General features: G+C 37.5%; 1 protein-coding gene across 3 annotated transcripts in view; it reads left to right on the forward strand.

The window, feature by feature from the left end:
- smurf1 (SMAD specific E3 ubiquitin protein ligase 1) overlaps positions 1 to 17689 on the forward strand; it is a 56153-nt gene that overhangs the window by 25438 nt on the left and 13026 nt on the right. For 2 of the 3 annotated variants that reach the window (XM_073838918.1, XM_073838927.1), the window contains exons 2-10: positions 8270 to 8308; positions 11883 to 11991; positions 12521 to 12654; positions 12823 to 12888; positions 13632 to 13707; positions 13931 to 14169; positions 14910 to 14994; positions 16625 to 16771; positions 17093 to 17294. In XM_073838918.1, coding sequence (XP_073695019.1) covers positions 8270 to 8308; positions 11883 to 11991; positions 12521 to 12654; positions 12823 to 12888; positions 13632 to 13707; positions 13931 to 14169; positions 14910 to 14994; positions 16625 to 16771; positions 17093 to 17294 — 1097 coding nt within the window. The remainder of the gene's footprint in view (positions 1 to 8269; positions 8309 to 11882; positions 11992 to 12520; positions 12655 to 12822; positions 12889 to 13631; positions 13708 to 13930; positions 14170 to 14909; positions 14995 to 16624; positions 16772 to 17092; positions 17295 to 17689) is intronic. The other variant, XM_073838934.1, reaches the window with a different exon arrangement.

Raw genomic sequence — 17689 nt, forward strand, 5'->3', positions numbered from 1 at the left:
TAAAATAATCGTTCATTAATCGTAATCGGGTTAAAATGTTCAATTAATCGAGATTTTGATTTTAGGCCAAATCGCCCAGCCCTACCCGGAGTGCTAATTTTACCAGGGAAATCCCACCAAAAAATGTGTAATTTATCCCCCGGAACTTGATTTTTACCAGGGAACCCCCCTTGAAACGCAGTTGGGCTACTTTTGGGCTAGTTTTGAGTAGCAAATGGGTGGGTTCTGCAATTTGGACCTTCAACCTGTTGATCCTCATTGAAATCCACTATATAGAGAAGAATCCTGGAATGTTTTCCTCAAAAAACTAATTTTTTTGCGACTGAAGAAAGAAAGACACGAAAGAAATGAAAAAGCATGCAGATGTAAACTTGTGGTAAATCAGTTGCACTTATGAAAATCAAACTGGCCTATAGATCTTTGTCTGTGTACTTTAGTTTAAAAAGGTAGAGTAGGGTGAAAATCGCCATCTCATTTTCTCCTTAAACTTCAAAATTGTCCGACATTGTTGTTTTACCTTATTTTGTAAAGGCTGTTTTACTTTCTTTGTGCGCTCGCTATGTAAACACTGCGTTGGTACTTCCGTCGAAGTCACTACGTGTGTCTTTTCCAACGTGATTACGTAATGCGTGAAGTCAAGCTAGTGCCAGACAACCATTTGTGGGTAAAAAGTATATAAATTGTATTTTATTTCTTTAGAAAATGACCAATTGTTTCACTAAATAAGACTGTTATTCCTCAGTTTGGCATCGTGTAGAGCCCTTTGAAGCTGCATTGAAACTGCAATTTGGACCTTCAACCTGTTGATCCCCATTGCAATGTTTTCCTCAAAAACCTTAACTTCTTTGCGACTGAAGAAAGAAAAATGAAAAAAGCATGCAAATGTAAACTAGAGGTAAATCTGTTGCACTTATGAATATAGTATTGGCCTGTAGGAGTTTACCGCCACCACAAATTGTTCTGACTCCCAGCTTGTGGAGTTAATGTTTTGGAGCTGCTAATCCTCTGTAATGAAATGGTTAAGATGATGGATGATCTCCCATGTCTGATAACACCATACCAGACTGTTTGGCCTCCTATCAAAGGGCTTAATGAAAGTGCATGGGCAATGCTGTTTGTACAGCCCCGGGCAGTTCTCCGTGCACAGCACTGGGCAAATAACACCCGCCGAACTCATCGCTTTTTTTTTTACATGTGCACGCGGGGTTGTTTGTCAGTTTGTGCAGCTGGGCGGCAGGAACTCTGAAGTGTTGTGCGTGTTTGTTCTGCCCGTCACCCACTATGATTAGGCAGCGGTTAAAGCAACAGGAAAAACCCTCTTTAAAGGCCCTACACCAGTGTGCATCCGCTCTTGAACTTCATTGAGAAGAGCTCGGCCACTGTTTGAGAATGGCACTCATGTGTTTTCCTGTTAGTAATTGTCATGTGGTCTGTCATACAGCTTCATTTTGAGGTTTTTGGCTTGAAGTATTGTCTGGTTTTCTTCCTGTATTATGGATTTTAAAATCATTACTGTGTTAACTGAGCTTATAGATCCATCATGTACAGGAATATTAGGGCTCTATCGTTTCCGTGATGTGGAAAACAAGGACAGAATCGTGAAATCCAGCCATAAAATTAGAATTTACTGTATAACGCAGAATGTCACAGAATTTGCCCATTTTTTGATGAATAAATCAAAAATAGGTCAGTACACTTAAATCAAAATGCAATGTGGACTAGTATCTGTGAATATTAAACTTCAAAAATACTCTTTAAAAATGAATTCTGCCAGTTCTGTGTATCTCTGTGTGAATGAATGGCGCAGATGCTCGGTTTAGTTTACTACACACATACTAAGTCGCAATTGATGCTCGCTGAGAGTCAATTCATGAGCATTTTACAATTTCTTTTGAGAAAAACTATCATCATATGCAAAAAGAAATCTCAAAATAAAAGTTTGGTTTAAAGGAACCATATGTAAGAAATTTATGTCAGTTAATCATAAAATGGCCCTGAAATGTCACTAGACATTAAGAAATCATGTTCATTTCAAATACTTATATCACTGACAACAGTGGTCTGGCCAGGATATTGTCATTTAAAAGTGAGAGTTGCAGCCCACAACTGATGTTATTGTTGTCGTTTTGTGTTTTGGTCTGAGGCTCCACCCTCCAGCTATCTACCAATCACGAAGTCAGTAGAGTTTCGTGAGACGGGTTGCCAGCTCTGTTACAGCTGCGGCTATACTAACGTGTCGGATTAAACATGTATAACGTTACGAAACGAAAAAGACCTCGTTTTGAAACCGAAATACGTCGTGACAAAGTCCGAAATAAAACAAGGATTGGTATAGGATTTGCCTTTGAAAGATGGAGACGGCTGAAAACGGAGAAGAATTTGAAGACAGATGCTTTCGTTGGTAATTTTTTCCTGAACAGGTAAGATTCATCTATGTTTGGCTAACTTTGCTTCAGTACTCAGTGGATTTTCCGCGGTCGGCCGAGCTAAATGCGTTCATAAAAAGCTTTATATCGCACCACTAGCAGGGTTGGAAAACAACCTATGTTCCGACTGAAATGTGGTATTACAGTACATCTTTGCGAAATATTTGGCTAATCGCCATCTGTAAATTTTTGCGATACATAATTACTTCGCAAAACATCTCTTGTGAAGCATAAACATAATTAACAGAAGAAAAACAAATTACTGTGTGTCACTTGCTGTTGGAAGCTCCTTATTGCAGCCTACTCCTGCAGCTTAGCTGGCAACCTCGAGTCAGGGGGGAGCGGGAGGGGAAACACCATTCTACAGTATTTTGAATGTGATTGCAGTACCAGTTTTGGCCACAATCCTACATACGGTTCCTTTAACTTGAAGAGACTGTGATTGAAATGTATTACTGATGTAATGTAATGATCGTACTACTACTAATAAAATTATTAAAACATTATTTTTAAGGAATAGTCACAAGAAAAAAATACCAGAATTTATTTAGTGGGGAAAAATAAATAAATTACATTTTTGTCAAATAAATTATTTTGAGATTCTTTTGATTATGAAAATATAATGAAACCATTCAAATGCAGTCCAGGAAATTAATGGAAAATGGCAGAATTTGGTAAAGATAAAATTCAGAAAAAAATAAAAATTATTTCAAAGGGCCTTAGAAATGTAATTTTTGTTAAAGTTTAATAAATTTCTTTAAAATTGTGAAATAAATGAAATTAAAGTTTCATGAATTAGACATGGCTTTTGAGTAATAAAATTAAATTGTACAAATAAAACAGAGTGCAAAAAATAAAAACAGAATCCAGAAAAAAACTGAATTTGGAAAAAAAAAATTATAGGGATGTAGAATATCTATGAACCTGAATCACGAAGAAATTCAAAAGTTTAGGATCTGTAAGATTTGTTTATTTAATATGAAAAGTGAATACTTTTGTTCAAAAGTGAACAAAAATGAATCATGATGAATAGCATTAAATTGTTCAAAAGTGGCAGTAAAGACTTTTGTAATGTAGCTGTTCTTTTGAAAGAAAAAAAAGTATGATGATCTCCACAAACTGTTTTCAACATTGACAACAAGAAATGTTTCTTGAGCAGCAAATCAGCATATTAAAATGATTTCTGATGAATGAATTCAGTAATGATGCTGAAAATTCAGCTGTGTTTTTATCAAATAAATGCAGTCTTGATAAGCATAAGAGACCTTTTTCAAAAACATTAAAAAAATCTCATCACACCCAAATTTTGAACAGTCATGTAAATAGGAGACCAGTTGATTTGGACTTTCTTGTCTAATTTTTTGCTAAAGCTGGCAAGAATCTATTGGTAGCATTTTTTTTGACATTTTTGCACTTAGCAATTAACAGAACAAAATATCCGTCTGCTGGTCTGAGCCAATAAAACCCTCTCATGTGAACTAATTGGTTTAAATGGAGTGGATGTTACAGCCCTGACTGCCTGTGATGAAAGTTGTGTCTGACAGCAAAGTTTCTGCCTCCATTCCTCCTTTGTTTCCATGACTACAGATGTGGAAAGCTCCTAAAGGGAAGCTAGGGTGGTAAAGCTTTGAAATATCTGCCGCATGTATATTTGATTACTCTGTGACTGCTGTAGCTACGCCTCTGTCGCTCCTGAGGGACCTGCCTGGGCTCCGTCATACCTGCGGACTTTGATCCTAGCCTCTTATGCATGGCGGCACCTCTACTTGGGTTAGTGGTTGCCACAGTAACCAGTTATTGGGAGGTGATGGACAGCCTGGAGGCTGAAAGACATGATGGACTACGGAACCACCCACCCCCGCTCTCGTCTCTCCCTGTGAATGCTGAGATGAGTTTCACAGCTAATGAGGCTGTGCCCTCCCCAAGTCATGGAGCTGTGTGTGGGTGCTAACAGAGGTATGCCGTTTGGCTCCTCGGTCCACAGCGATGAATTTCCAGCTCTCTGACCTTTTGAAGATCTTGTCCTCTTGGCTCATTATTAGGGCATAAACTATACCATGCATTAGGGCGGCATGAAACCTCAGCATAGACCAATTAGTGCCTGAGCTTGCGTGATTCCTGTTCTATAGAAACTGGCTGCCTTTTCTCAGTTTCAGCCAGTTGCTTCTTCACTGTATTGTCAGGTGGATTTCAATAAATAAATAGCCTTCTGCAGGGACACCGAGAATACATAAAAGAAAAGGGTACAAGTGCTTTTTGCTGTCTTTGCTCCTTTTTTTTTTCTACAGCAGAAACACTAGCTTGTTTTTCTTTGATGTTCACACTGGGATCGAGGGAGGGTGCATCGGTTGTCATCAACAGGAACCAGTCAAGAAGATCTTTTAATGTACCCTTTGTAGTACTTAAAAGAATACTTCACACAAAATTGAACATTTCTGTCATTATTTACTCACCCTCAGGTCGTTTCGAAACTGTCTAGCATACCTCTGTCTTTAAAACACAAAAGGAGATATTTTTAAAGTGAAAGTTTTCCCAGAAATAAAAATTATCCCTTCATTTACTCATCCTCAAGCTCTTCTAGGTGTGTTAGGGCTGGGAGGTATGACGGTATATATCGTTACCGCGGAATGAAATGTGTACCGTAAAAGATTTTTTTTATTCCGTGTATACCGCAAAATGTAAATAAGTGGGTGTGGCCAACTCACGTGCAGCACGCGTGAGGCTGAGACTGGTCAAACCGTTGAATGCAAGACTGAAGGATACGCTGGGATGTTGTAAAAACATGGAAAAGGAGAAACCTTAGTGTTTACATATTTATATTTTCATATTTAAGTTTTCTTTTCCTGTTATTTACTTGAGATATATTTTATATCTGTAAGATGTTACTTGAGAAAAGTTTACAATAATAAGTTCTGTCCACATCAAGCTGTGAAATGTGACGTACAGTGGAATTGTTGTTCATATAAAGTCATATTTTGTTTACTGTATTTATAAGGTTAAAAATAAAATACAAAATAATCAAATAAGATCAAGTCCTTTTCTTTTCTTAAATATTCAAGCTTATTTATTATATAAAGCCCTTTTGTACATTTTCTGGAATAACTACCTATATAAAAAACTATATTGTGAAAGATATCGTTACCGTGAAATAAAATTTTTGGTCATACCGCCCAGCCCTAAGGTGTGTATGACTTTCTTCTTTCAGACAAATCTAATCGGAGTTATTAAAATGTCCTGGCTCTTCCAAGCTTTATAATGGCAGAGAATGGGATTTAAGATTTGGAAGTCCAATAAGTGCATCCATCCATCATAAAAATTTGGGGTGGGAGGAAAAAAAAATGTATTCACCTATTAGGATTCTTTTTGAAATAGTTATAAAAAACAATTGGTTTACCTCAGAATCGAATGATATTTAATAATTTAACTTTTCCTAAGAGGTGGTGGGGAGAAGTTACCGCTTTTATTCCAACATAGGGCGAAATGTATAAATGTGTTGCACTTTAAGCAGCACTGCGCAGATGATCAGCGTATGAAATCAAAGTACTCAGAGTGTTTTGTTTTTTTTAAGAATGCAGAGCCATCTTCGGTGGGACTAATTTTTGTGAGCGGTTGCACTGGCGCGGCCACTGCATTGTTCAACTCATAAGCGCTGCCCTTTCTGTTGAATATGAGAAACATCTAACAACAAACGAAACGAAAGTGAACCTAAACCGCGTTACGTTTTAGCTGCACAGCACAGACCGTTTATCAGCTCGGACCGCAAAGCAAACAAACTTGTCCAAGCTCAAAACAGCTTTACTCGGAGGCCAAGTTGATTTTGCGACACTGTTACTGCACAGTTCTGAGAAAACTAGTAAGAAGTGTTCAAATTCGCCGCACAATGAAAACGGTTGCTGCAAGATCTAGTGAGAATCATTCAAATTTTGCCCAGATATCTGTTATAAACAGCGCTGACTTGCGTCAGAAAACCAGTAGTATTAATGCTAACTATAACCATGGTGTTGTGGTAGAAATAATAATAAATTATTCATTTCAGGGTTTATACAACCTTTGAGAGAGAAATTCAAGCACCTTTTTAATGACTTTTCAGCATTTAACATAACTATTTCCAGCACTTTAAAGCTCTAAATGATCCAATTTGGATGTTATTTTTAATGGGATGACCAAAATATACTTGCGGTAAACAAGAAAAATTAAACAAGTAAAATTTGTTTTGCTGGGAAAACATGACTAAACATGACTAAAACAATTTGCAAAGTAACACAGCACTTTACGCCTAGGATGCTGTAAGGGTGAGTAAATTATAGGCTAATTTTCTTTTTTGGGTTAGCTAACCCTTTAATCCCCAGAGCCATGTGGGTTACTTTTTATGATCAATGTATGCACTTTATTGGACTTCAAAATCTCAACAGCTATTCACTGCCATTATAAAGCTTGAAAGAGACCTGAACATTTTTTTTAATATAACTCCGATTGTATATGTTTGAAAGAAGAAAGTCATATACACCTAGGATGGCTTGAGGCTGAGTAAATCATGGGGTAATTTTCATTTTTGGGTGAACTATCCCTTTAAGAGTATTTCAGCTGCTTCATCCATATAATAAGTCATAATGTTGCAATGGGAATTTTTCTAAATATGTTTTTGGCATTCCACATAAAAATGTTCTGCATATTTGAAATCATGAAACAATAAAGTTCTCATTTTTGGCCAAACTGACCCTTTAACGGTTCTCCAGTGTAATAATTACCACAACCCTATTGAACAAGGCCATATAAGTAATTGAACATAAGATTTTTCCACACCATTACACAGCTATCAGATAAATGTTTTTTGGCAACCATGCAAAGTGGTGAAAGTGACAGACAAAGTGCAACCACTAGTAGTTACATTAGTATGTTCATAAATTGGATGGTTGCCAGACAAGGCTGTGTTTACCATGTCATGTGTTGTTCTGACAGCATGCATGAATAAGTCCTGTGACCTCATGGGAAGAAATTAAAAACTCTTTAGAGGGTAGAACACCGCCTTCTTCGGTTTGTCCAGCAAAACACACTCAAACCACACAATTCAGATTCAACCATTGTCAAGCTGCACTGCATATGATGCCCCACTGTTTCCTGTTGTGCTGCGACTGCAGTATAGGCTTTTGCACTTCACTAATGGCACTTTTGCACTGTTACGTACATTTTTCGATGCAGATCATTGGGTTGCTATTACCTTGTCCTCCGTGTACACAGTGCATTTTTGATAAGAAGAATATTGCTGTCCACACCTGCTCCGTCTCACAGCAGAGCGTGTCAAACATGAGCTGACACCAACCTTATTCACAAATGCTGCTTCTCTTAAGTGCGCCAAATCCCATTGAAAAGCATGAAATCACATTGCAGCCTAACACAGAATGACCTTTGATATTTTCACATTAGGTGAAGGCTAGCCAAGGAAAAAAAAACCTTTCAGGCAGATGGCTTAAGCTTTACATATCCAGGGAAAAGCTATGGATTTGGGGTGCTGACTAACAGCGTTGAGAGGAAGTCTGTCTGATTTATTCTGTCCAGGCTGTGCTTGGACGGCCCCAGCGGCCCCTCTTGGGGGACAAGAGGAAAGAGATCCTGATCATGTCAGTTAGTTAGTGGAATGTGGCCCAGCTTTCTCTTTACGGCCGTCTATGCAGATAAATGCTGTTTTCAGTCATGCTCACATCAGCAGGAAATCTTTTAAATGCATCAGACTTCAATTATTTCTTTTCCATAAATATTGTTCATAAATTCCAGAGTAAGTGGCGCATCTGTTGATATATTGAATGATTTGAGATGATAATCATTTTTTTTTCTTTTTCTTTCAGTATTATGTGCCAAGAATCTGGCAAAGAAAGACTTCTTCCGTAAGTATATCTCATTTACAGTTTTATAATAAAAAGTTGCTATTTGCTGGCCTTCATGTTACTCCAAATCAGGGCTTTGTGTGGAACAAAACAGGAAAAATTTTAAATAATGTGCTGGTTGCCCTTTTCCATTTAATTTCAATGAAATTGGCATTCAAGCTTCAAAAATGAACAAAAAGCGCTGTTAACTTATCGCAGCAGTCAGAGATAATTGTGCACTACTTTCAAAGTCTTCTAAAGTCAGTTGTTGTTTTTTTTTTGTTTTTTTACCAAATAATTTTTTCCACTTTTTCATTATTCTGGATTTAGTTTTTCCATTTTTGCTTTTCTAGACTTTTAATGTTTAAATTAGACTTTTAATTAGTTTATTAATTAAAAAGCATGGCTAAATTAATTAAATAATAAAAATCATGAAACTTACACAATTTAACAGCTATTTATTAAAAGTTTAACAAAAATTACATTAAGACCGTATTTTTCTTAAATTCTGTTTAAAAGTTTAACATAAAATGAATTTTTAAGGCCCTTTTTCTCAAATTAATTTTTTTCCCATTTTTAATTTTTCTGGATTTTGTTTTTCCATTTGACTTTTTCTAGACTTTTAATGTTTAAATTAGATTTTATTAATCAAAAAGCATGTCTAATTAATTGAAATCATGAAACTTTCACAATTTAACAGCAACATTTTTTAGGCCCTGTTTTTTTTTCTCAAATTAAGTTTCCCCCCCCCCCTCAATTCTGTTTTTATCCTTTTTTAATTTTTCTAGTCTTTTAATTAAAATACATATTATTAATCTAAAAGCATGTCTAATTCATTGAAATCATTCATTCACATAGAGATATGCAGAACATGCATGATTTACACTTTTTTGCAGCTTAATATTCATGGACACTATTCCATTTTGCGTTTTGATGTGTACTTTTGCTTTTGCAAGTTCCGTGACATTCTGCGTTATACAGCATCTAAATTTTTATGACTGGATTCTGCGATTCCATTCGCTTTTTCTGCATTACGGAGATCATAGGGCCCTAAGTTTGACAGGGACAGCCCTCATTCACTTTCAATTTCAATGCAAATGCACATTTATGTAAAAGAGAGTAGCAAAGATTTTCTTCTTTGCTTCACATTAGGTTAAAAGAATTTGGAATTTCATGTGTGTGACTAAATATCACTTGGGTGAACTATTACTCAACTTTAAATCCCCCTCAGAAATGTCTGTATATGAAGCGTTTGTGATTCTGGAACGTTAGTGCCTCTCTCTGAGTTGTTCAGAGCCGCCCACTGGCTGCTTTTATCACTGGGGGAATTCACATCCTCATTCAGTGGCTCCTCATCAGATTCCACCCACTACAGCGTGAGCACACTTTACTGTTGTGAGCTCTCCATCCCAGCTGTTCTGACTGACAGGCGTGTTTGCCCCACTGGCCCCATCAGTGTGTGTCCCACATATTATTCAAATGCCTGGTGTGCGTCATTCATAGATCCGGTTTCTCTGCCAAGTCCATTATGCTTCTCGTATAACAAAAGGCCACATGAGAATGTATGACGAAGATAGCCAAAACAAGACCGGTTGTCTCTGATAATTATACAATAAATTATTAGTATTAATGTTCCACAACAGATGCAGCATGCATCTTTCAGTAGTTCTTTTTTCCCACTTCCTGAAATGCTCTTCATAGCTTTATGCCACCGAATGAACGGTCCACAGAGCATGAGACTGACATTTCAATAACATTGAGCAAAAAGCCTTGCCAAGTCTATAAGTAAACAACACAATACAAGACTTAAGACTGCACCCAAAATGATCACGAAAATAAACATTTATGACAGTAATTTAAAATCCGATTGCTGTTGGTGACAGACCGCAAAACTTTGATATGCGCTTTTATCAGATGTCGTTTAACCCATAATGTCTGATTCTCAAGTGTGTTACTTTTTATTAGTTCTTTTCATGACTCAACAAATCTGGTTTGAGTTATCAGTTTGAATAATCTAACAGCTGACTAAGAAACATTCAAATATGTTTAAAAAATACAGCTGGTTATTTTTCTGTACATTATGCCAATCAATCACATGGTGGAATTGTTTTTAAGAGTGAACTTTGCTTGGGTGTGAATGTTTAAGGTCAGTGACATTAAGTTGAAACCAATAAAACAAAATTTGACTGTAAAATTGGAATATACTATACACCTTTTGCCCAGATTTATGCCCTCATTTGCAGTCTAGTGGATTCGATACTAGTTGCTAAAAGTCAGCCAGTCTACAGATGTTGATTTTATAGATAAAAATCCAGGCTGTTCTTTCATCTAGTCAGATGATATTAAACTTTTTAATATTTTGAACTAGTTTTAAAACACTTTTTTTTTTTTTTTTGGTCATGAGGCACTTTTCTATGCAAGTATGTTTTATATGCAAGTATGTAGTGGGTGAGAAGCTCATTCGTTTAGTGTATGATGGCCAGTTTTCTCTGTATCCATTTACAGAAGTCAACAAGATCATCTACTGTTTTAAGATCTGTTCAGATTTTAATTATGCATTCCAGCCTTTACAGATCTGTATTTGTGTTACATATGTACACTGTACATATTTATGCAAATACAGTCAGTATCACTAGATTGACAGGATCAAGGTGAAACAAATTTATACTAAGCACTAGAAACACAAATTCAAATAACATGAAGGATTAGTTCAATTTAAGAAGAAAAAATTCCTAATAATTTACTCACCCCCATGTCATCCAAGATGTTCATGTCTTTCTTTTTTGCAGTTGAGAAGATATTCAAATTGATATTTTTCTCCATATAGTGGACTTCAGTGGGGATCAATGGGTTGAAGGTCCAAACTGCAGTTTTAATGCAACTTCAAAGGGCTCTACATGATCCCAGCCGGGAAATAAGTGTCTTATCTAGGGAAACAATTGGTTAAAAAAAAATGCTCATCTAGCTCTACTGTAAGTGTCTTCACGCATGATAACGTAATATGTGAGGATGAGTTGCAAGATGAGCATTTGTGGATTTTTTATTTTTTTTTTAAAGAAAATGACAGATCGTTTCACTAGATACAACCATTGTTTCTCGGCTGGGATCGTGTAGATCCTTTGAAACTGCAATTCAGACCTTCAACCCTCCCCACTGAAGTCCACTATATGGAGAAAAATCCTGGAATGTTTTTCAAAAACCTTTTCTTTTCGACTGAAGAAAGAAAGAACATTTTGGATGACATGGGGGTGAATAAATTATCAATTTTTATTCTAGAAATGAGCTAATCCTTTGACTGAATTTTTTTCATATCACTTTTCAAATTTAATGGCATGTAAAATGACTTTTAGAGACTTTGTGTAAGCAATTCTCTAATTTGGCATTCTCTAATGGTTGTTATTTTTGGTCTGGGGATCTGTAAAGCCATCCAAATATTTGCAGTCTATCTAAATTTTTGGAGCTGTCATTGTGGAAGCTGCTTAGCTGTCCAGATTGTACCCGTTCTTTCAGAGGGCAGCTTGAGGACGGTGTGTGATGGCCGAGTTTGTCCTCTGTTGTTTATTTGTCTTCCTGCCACACTGTCGTTCTACTGCAGGGTTGCCTGATCCTTTCGCCAAAGTGGTGGTGGATGGCTCGGGTCAATGCCACTCTACAGACACGGTCAAAAGCACATTGGACCCGAAGTGGAATCAGCATTACGACCTGTGAGCAAATTCCTCTATAAATTCCTAAGTTCAATGTTCTCAGTTGTAATCATGATGTTGTGCAGTTTCAGTGATTTAGTTAATCTTTAAATTAACAGAAACAATATGTGACCCTGGACCACAAAACTAGTCATAAGTAGCATGGGTATATTTGTAGCAATAGCCAAAAATACATTGTATGGGTCAAATTTGTTACCAAAAATCATTAGGATATCAAGTTTTCATGTTCCATGAAGATATTTTGTAAATTTCCTACTGTAACTATTGCTAATAACTTCTTTTGGATAACTTCTCTTCTTTGCTGATTTTTTTTTCAATATTTTGAGATTTTAAGATTTTCTAAATAGTTGTATATCACCCAAATATTGTACTATCCTAACAAACCATATCCATATCACCATCAATGGAAAGCTTATCTTTCAGATGTATAAATCTCAATTTTGAAAAATTATGTTTGGTTTTGTGGTCCAGGGTCACATAATAGCTAGTGATTTTAAAAGGTATTTAACCAGAGAGCGTTTTTCCCCAGGTATATTGGGAAGACAGATTCCATCACCATTAGCGTATGGAACCATAAGAAGATCCATAAGAAGCAAGGTGCGGGTTTTTTAGGCTGTGTGCGGCTCCTGTCCAACGCCATCAGCAGACTAAAAGACACAGGCTGTGAGTGTGATACTTTTATAGCATGCCGAAACGTTTTCATTGTGCCATATCCCAATTGTTAAATGTCTTCATTAAATTTCTTTTGAACTGTGTTTCTGTAGTCTATAAAAGTTTGACCTACTTTGATAATCTAGTTTGTTTACTTGTCATTATCTGTCTCACCATCAGACCAGCGTTTAGACTTATGCAAGTTGAACCCATCTGACAGTGATGCTGTCCGTGGACAGATTGTTGGTACGTATTAAACTTGGACAGAGTTTTTCAGATAGTGTGGATAGTTCACACAAAAATGAAAATTCTGTCATTATTTGCTCACTCTCATGTCGCCCCAAACCCATAAGACCTTTGTTATCTTTAGAACACAAATTAAGATATTTTTGATGAAATCCGAGAGCTTTCTGACTCTGCATAGACAGCAATGCAACTACCATGTTTAAGGCCCAGAAAGGTACTAAGGACATTATTAAATAGTCCACGTGACATCAGTGGTTTAACCATAATTTGAGAGGTATAAGAATACTTTTTGGGTGCGAAGAAAACAAAACATAATGACTTTATTTACCAATTTCTTCTCTTGTGTCAGTCTTCGACGTGCATTCACAAGAGTACCACAACAAAAAGAGTATTTTCGTAGCTTCATAACATTACAGTTAAACCACTGATGTCACATGGACTATTTTAACTTTGTTTTTACTGCCTTTCTGGGACATGTCAGTTGCGTTGCTGTCTATGCAGGGTCAAAAAACTCTCAGATTTCATGAAACATATCTTAATTTATGTTCTAAAGATAAACAAAGGTCTTACAGTTTTGGAAAAACATGAAGGTGAGTAATTAATGAAAGAATTTTCATTTTTGAGTGAACGGTCACTTTAACATTGCCAAGTCAGTATTTGACTAAACGAAGGGTCTAACCCTTTTTTGAACTAACCACTTCTAGGTGAAGACTTTCCTTTAACCATTTTCTTTATTTTTGTAGTGAGTCTGCAGACCAGAGACAGAATTGGCAGTGGAGGACCTGTGGTCGACTGTAGAGGACTAGTAGAGAATGAAGGGTGAGTCAACTTTTGTCTTAAGGATGCACTTTCCTTTTTTTTTTTTTTTTTTGCTTAAAGCACTGACTGGCTACCTGCCCAGATACAGCACTTTATTTGACCTCCCTAAAGACCTGTTAGTTTCACAGTTCATCACTGTTTTGATCATCAATACCAAGACCCAGTTAAGTGTTTGTGTGGCTATGTGTTTTAACACCTGCTCCTGTATATGTGTGTGTTTCAGGCCAGTCTTTGAAGACTCGGGGCCTGGGCGGCCTCTCAGCTGCTTCATGGAGGAGCCCATGCCATACACAGATCCTACCGGAGCCGCTGGCGGAGGCAACTGCCGTGCACTTGAGTCACCCAATCAGGAGCAACGGCTCCAAGCACAACGCATCAGAAACCAAGATTCCCGAGGGCACGCGCACACCCCACAAAATAGACCACACGGTCACCAATCCCCTGACCTCCCTGAGGGCTACGGTAAGTCAGGATGATCGATTAGTTAAATTTACTTATTTGTTATTGTATTTTCCCGGCCTGATAGTTTTAGCTTATAATTTATTGTTAGTGCTTTAAAACACCACTGGTGCTGCCATCAGAGCACTGCTTTATAATAAACTCACTTTCTAGAATATACTTTAAATTGCCTGGTGTGAGCAATTTTCCTGTCATTATGTATAATCTGCAGGTCACTGTTCTTTTTTGAGGGCTGTCAGTTTTGTGCAAGAGGTTTATATAAATATTTAACTATAAAAATATGTAGTTTTGCACATGCCCTAGAGTGCGTATACCTGATCTCTTACCCACAGTACTGATGGAGTCCACTGAGACTAATACAGCTTAGAGCTCAGAGTAGAGGCTACTGAAGTGCATTGAACTAGAGAGACTGAGCTCTGAAAGGAGTCTATTCACTCTGCTTCAGCTGAGCCGTGCGGCCACTGCGGCCCACATTACACAGGTGGATTGGCTGTGGTAAAGCCCCTCATTGGAGTGTAACCGTGCCTGACCCTGTTGGTGTTGTGGTCGAGGCCTTTGCCGTGACCAGTGGACGGTGCCAGTGTAATTAAATCTCAGACTAGACATGCCACACTAGCTGTGTGCCGTCTTGAGAACTGGAAGCTCAGCGTCCTGTTGCAATAGCCCTGGCGCTCGTTCAGGTGTCAGCTGAGTTAGCAGTGGCTCATTCGCTCTTGACGTGTCTTTTCTCTTTTCTGATGCAGAGCAAAGGACCACCGTGCAGGGCCAAGTCTATTTTCTGCACACACAGACTGGCGTGAGCACCTGGCACGATCCCAGAATACCCCGGTAGGTTTAATCACCACCCGCTTTTGCTGAAATAACGATTGGCCCTGTTTGATTGCTCGTCGCTGCTATTGTGATATCGTTCTAATCGCATCTCTTTAATGTCCACAATCAGCTAACTTGATAATCAGCAATCTCACTTAATAGCTGCTACTGTTGACATTGTGAAGCTTAATAATTTGCTAATCATCATAGTAATGACCTCAGAAGCATGAGGAAAGGGACTTGTGAAGAAGCCTGTTAGTGAGGAGAGCAGGGTGGGAAATCAACACAAGCCACCAGCTAAATGTAGATGCTTTTTGTAACAGCTTTAACAGTCACTGTTGCTTGTGACCTCTTACATTGGGCAAATAACATGCTTGTATAACACACACATGTGAGTTTATTTTGAAAAAGTTCTTATATACTGTTGATTGTTTATTTTGATCTTCAGTTTAGCCAACATCTCTTAAAGGCGAGACTAAATGCCCCTGAGCAGCTTTTTTTGTATTTGGGTAACACATACTAGATCTACTTGCATGGAGAAAGCTGACTTTTTATTAGCAAGGATGCATTAAAGAGATAGTTCATCCAAAAATGAAAATGACCCCATGATTTACTTTCTATCATACCATCCTAGGTGTATATGACTTTCTTCTTTCAGATGAATACAATCAGAATTATATTAAAAAGTGTTTTTGAAGCAAAATAAAGTGCATCCACCCATCATAAAAAGTGCTCCAAACAGCTCCAGTGGGTTAATAAAGGCCTACTGAAGTTAATCAGTGCGTTTTTGTAAGAAAAATATCCTTATTTAAAACTTTATAAACTAATCTCTAATTTCAGCTAAATATCATACAGTTGAGGTCAAAATTTCAGAATCTGCAAAATGTTAATTATTTTTTCAAAATAAGAGGATCATACAAAATGCATGTTATTGTTTATTTCCTTTCCAACAATGACTGTATGATTTTAAAATCCTTTTCACACTGAGGACAACTGAGGGACTAATATGCAACTATTACAGAAGGTCCAAACGCTCACTGATCCCTCACTGAAGTAGGAAAAAAAAAAAACATGCATTAAGATCCGGGGGTGAAAACTTTTGAACAGAATGGAGATGTGTACATTTTTCTTATTTTGCCTAAATATTTTCTTAAATATTGTGTAAATTTAATTTAGTACTGCTCTTCAGAGACTACAGAAGATAGATGTTTCCCAGATGACAAAGTAAGTTAAATTTATCTCAACAGATAAAATCTCAACATCCTTTCACTGTCATTATAAAGCTTTATAAAGAACAAGGACATTTTTAATATAACTCCAGTTGTATTCATCTGAAAGAAGAAAGGCATATACACCTAGGATGACTTGAGGGAGAGTAAATCATGGGGTAATTTTCATTTTTTGGTAAACTTCAGTATTTCATTTAATACTCAGTGTACAAGGTTTTTTTTTTCAAACATTAGAAAAAAATCTTACATCACACTTTTGAATTCAAATATAAGTGTCTAGTAAAATAGGACTTTCACCTGTCATAGTGGCTGGTGGACGAAAAAAGTTAATTTCCCACCCTGCAAGAGGGTAAAGAGAGATTTGGGGCACCTTTCTATGTGTTGAGCACCGGGTGTGATGGGTGCGCTTGCTCCTTCAGGGATTTGAACAGCGTGAGTTGTGAGGAGCTGGGCCCTCTGCCGCCCGGCTGGGAGATCAGGAGCACTGTGTCAGGAAGAATTTATTTTGTCGACCATAATAATAGAACCACGCAATTCACCGACCCCAGGTTACACCACATCATGAGGTAAAACATCTTTCCACATCGGCTCTGCTCATAACATCTGATTACTCATCCCAGCTCTTAAATTATCCTGTTAATTATTCCCCACAATGAATAAATCATCTTTGTGTAATTAAAGTTGCTAGTAATGATAATTGCTTGCTCGTATAAGGGTTTATTAAATTAATTCTCAACTTTTATTTAATTCCTAATCGTCCCTAGTGGGAGTGTAACCCAAATGATGCATGAAAATTTCATGGTCCACCGGTTTGATAAACTGCTATCAGTGTGTGGATGTATTGGTACACGTGTGACATTCGTGTATGTTTTGCATGTGATGAGCAGCCAGCACTCTCAGGTGAAGGAGTCGAGCCAGGCTCTGCCCGTACAGATGGAGGTCGGTATGGAGGAGGGTGACGGGGAGCTACCGGTGCGCTACGAGAGAGATCTGGTCCAGAAACTTAAAGTTCTCCGCCATGAGCTCTCCCTGCAGCAGCCTCAAGCCGGCCACTGCCGCATAGAAGTGTCCCGTGAGGAGATCTTTGAGGTACTTGCAACCACACAGCTGAATAATGCCAGTCATGTAGTGCATGCATAATTTAGTTCTAATAGCACTGTGGAACTCTTTTTGTCATTGGAAGTGACTAGGGATGTATCACGATTAGGTCTGCATGCTGATGCTTACCATTATCAGTATCGTAAAGTGATAGTTCACTCAAAAATTAAAATTCTGTCATTAATTACTCACCCTCATGTCATTCCAAACCCATAAGACCTTTGTTCATCTTCAGAACACAAATTAAGATATTTTTGATGAAATCTGAGAAGCAACACAACTGACGCGTCCAAGACCCAGAAAGGTAGAATGGATATCGTTAAAATAGTCAATGTGACATTAGGGCTTCAACCTTAAAGTTATAAAGCTACGAGAATATGTTTATG

This window comes from Garra rufa, chromosome 1, assembly GCF_049309525.1.
Source record: "Garra rufa chromosome 1, GarRuf1.0, whole genome shotgun sequence".
NCBI lineage: Eukaryota > Metazoa > Chordata > Actinopteri > Cypriniformes > Cyprinidae > Garra > Garra rufa.